The sequence below is a fragment of the Aureococcus anophagefferens genome, assembly GCF_000186865.1.
Source record: "Aureococcus anophagefferens unplaced genomic scaffold AURANscaffold_256, whole genome shotgun sequence".
NCBI classification, from domain to species: Eukaryota; class Pelagophyceae; order Pelagomonadales; family Pelagomonadaceae; genus Aureococcus; species Aureococcus anophagefferens.
In genome coordinates, this window is record NW_008705791.1 from 7480 (window position 1) to 10328 (window position 2849).

At 66.9% G+C, this 2849-nt stretch overlaps 1 protein-coding gene across 1 annotated transcript; it reads left to right on the top strand.

Annotated features, from left to right (window-relative positions):
- Positions 1 to 707: 707 nt before the first annotated feature.
- Positions 708 to 1862, top strand: AURANDRAFT_72830 (expressed protein; the record flags this gene model as incomplete). Its single annotated transcript, XM_009044330.1, has 5 exons — positions 708 to 746; positions 1064 to 1163; positions 1225 to 1314; positions 1371 to 1463; positions 1527 to 1862. 4 exons carry the CDS (start codon positions 1071 to 1073, stop codon positions 1728 to 1730), a joined length of 480 nt encoding a protein of 159 aa, XP_009042578.1.
- Positions 1863 to 2849: the final 987 nt, after the last annotated feature.

Genomic DNA, 2849 nt, shown 5'->3' on the forward strand with positions numbered 1-2849 from the left:
GCCCCGATCAACGTACATCTAGGTGCACCCGTAGGAAATTAATTAATAAAGATCAATCATCGAATTCCGGCCGGCGGAGCCAGAGTCATTAGTCGTCCATAGAGGCTGTACGTCGACCGCGCGCGCGGCCGCGGTGTCGCGGCGGTCCGCGGGCTGAAATCACGGCCAAAATTGGGTTATGGTCGTATCAAAGCAAGTTTGATGATATTCGCGCGTTAATTGCACGTTTGCGATGGCTTTTTGCGCGCGGTCGCTGGTTCGGGTCGCGAAATCGCAAGATTTAACTTCAACAAAAGTGCTGAAGTTCAACAAAAATGTTGACTTTTAAATCCAGGCTATCAGAATCTGAGTTTTGATCGGTGCACTGGTGTCGCGCCGTCGCGCTCCGGGCGACCGGTGCCTGGCTGGATCGCGAGGACCTCTCTTGCGGAACGTGGGTCTGTGGGTACTTCGTGGTGCTTCCTGGGTTTCGGCGCGCGACCGATCTCGGCGAACCGCGGCGGCGCGACTCGGAGCGGCGTCCGTGTTCGCGGCTCGCGAATTCGAGCGCCGCAGGTTCTAGGGAAGTCGCCTGCGTGTGCACGCCCGGTTGCGGCCACGTCGAGGCTTCGCTTCTTGAACCGGGGAGCCTACTGGTTTCGGGTGATTTTGATGCCGGCTCCTTGACATGTTGAAGATCTTGGCGACTCAGCGTCTCGCCCCAGAAGGACCACCTCGTCGCTCTTAAAACTCCCGCCTCGCTCACCGTGCGAGCCAGTGTCATCGACTTACTTCGCTCACGCACGCCCGCCCGCCCCGCCCGATACCGCCCTAACCCCTGCGGGCGCTGAACCCCTCGGAAAAAGCGCTCGTGAGGCTTCGGCGGAGAAACCGTCCGAAGCGGGACTGTTACGAGATTTGCCGCCGTCGCGGGGCGTCAAAAATGAGGCGGGGCGCCCGGCGGCCGACGTCGGTACCGGAAAGACGGCCTCGACGCCGCCCCCGGAAATCGAGGGCGCGCTCGCGGGTCGCCTCGCGCGCGACCCGATAACGAGAGTGAAGTACGACCCGGACGCGCACGCAGGTTAATCATGGCCGCCAAGAAGCCCGCTTCCAAAAAGCCTGCCGCGAAGAAGGCCGCGCCGAAGAAGAAGACTGTCGCGAAGAAGCCGGCCGCGAAGAAGGTGCGCTCCCGCCATCGTCGAGAAGCTTTGTCCGTACGTGTTCCGACTCTCTTCTCCATAGGCCGCGCCTAAGCCCAAGGCCGCGCCCAAGCCCAAGGCTGCGCCGAAGCCCAAGGCTGCGCCGAAGAAGAAGGCGGCGCCCAAGAAGAAGGTGAGCGACCGCCGTCGTCGAGAGACTGTCGGAGCGCTCCGACTCGTTTATCGTAGGCCGCGCCCAAGCCCGCCGCCGCGAAGCCCGCCGCGAAGCCCGCCGCGAAGCCCGCCGCGAAGCCCGCCGCCGCGAAGCCCGCGGCGAAGAAGGTGAGCGCCCGCTGTCGCCTCGGGAAGTTTTTCCAGACTCCGCGCCAACTCTTGTACCCGTAGGCGCCCGCGAAGAAGGCCAAGAAGGCCGCGCCGGCCAAGAAGAAGACCGTCGCCAAGAAGCCCGCGGCGAAGAAGAGCGCGAAGAAGAAGGCCGCGCCCAAGGCGTCCAAGGCCACGGGCTCGCGCAAGTCCTCCCGCAAGTCGCTCTTGAGCAACGTGCCCGTCGCCGAGCGCGGCGCGGCCATGAAGGCCGCCGCCAACTAGGCGGCTTTCCGAAGGCCGAAGAGCCGCCGGGCCCGAAGCGTCCAAGACCGCCACGCGGTATTCCCCGGTCCCCGCGGCGCGCCCGAGTCGTCGCTGCAACTCTCCAGTAACCACTCCCGGCGCAAAAAGAAGCTACTCGCCAGTAATCCACGAACACACGGCAGCTCTACAGTTGCGATACAAGGTCCGGACACGGACGCGCCACGAAATTACAGCACCTCTACAGTTACGACACAGGGTCCGGACGCGGACGCGCGCGCCTCCTACGCGTCCTTCGCGCGGCTCGCGGCGCGGCGGCTCGGCCGCGCGTTCTTTTCTCGAGGCGACTGGTTGAGCCAGTGGTTCTGCTGGAGCGGGCCGTGCTCGAGCTTCGCCTTGACGGCGGGGCTGATGCGCGCCTGCTTGTGGTTGCGCTCGCGCGACGCCTTGGGCGACTCGACGCCGGGCCCGAAGGACACGCGCCGCTCGGACATGGGCGTCGCGCCGGCGCGCAGCGCGCTGCGGATCGGCGTGCCGTCGGCGCGCAGCGCGCTCCGGACCGGCGTCGCGGCGCCGCGTGCCGGCGTCGCGTCGCCGCGCGGCGTCGCCGCGGGCGTCATCTCGACGTCCGGCGCGAAGGAGATCCGCGCCTCGCGCCGCTGCGCGACGGGCGTCGTCTGCGCGACGACGGCTACGGCGTCGCTCACGTCGATGGCCAGCGTCCGCCGCGCCGCCGCCGCCAGAACAGCATCATCGTCGTCGTTGTTCGTAGCTTCTGTACGGCTCGAAGACGTTGCCTCCCGAGATGCTGCGGGCAGCATCGTCGACGGCGTCGACGGCGGCTCGACGATCTGCACCTTTCGTTGAGCGCTCATGGAGCTGCGACGAGCGGCACGCGTCGCGACCATCGTGCCAACGTCGAGACTCTTTGTCGAGCTGCCGCAACACTCCGCAACCACCACCGCTGTCGTCGCCGTCCACAGCGAGCCATGCGCGGCGTGCGCGCGCTCCGGCGCCTCGCGAACCCGATGGTCGCTCGCAGGGCTCGCCGGCGCGTCAGCGCGGCGGCGCTGCGGGCGCTCGCGGCGAAGCGCGGCCGCTACGACGAGCTCTGCGCGGTGGCGAGCGCCGAGGTGCTGG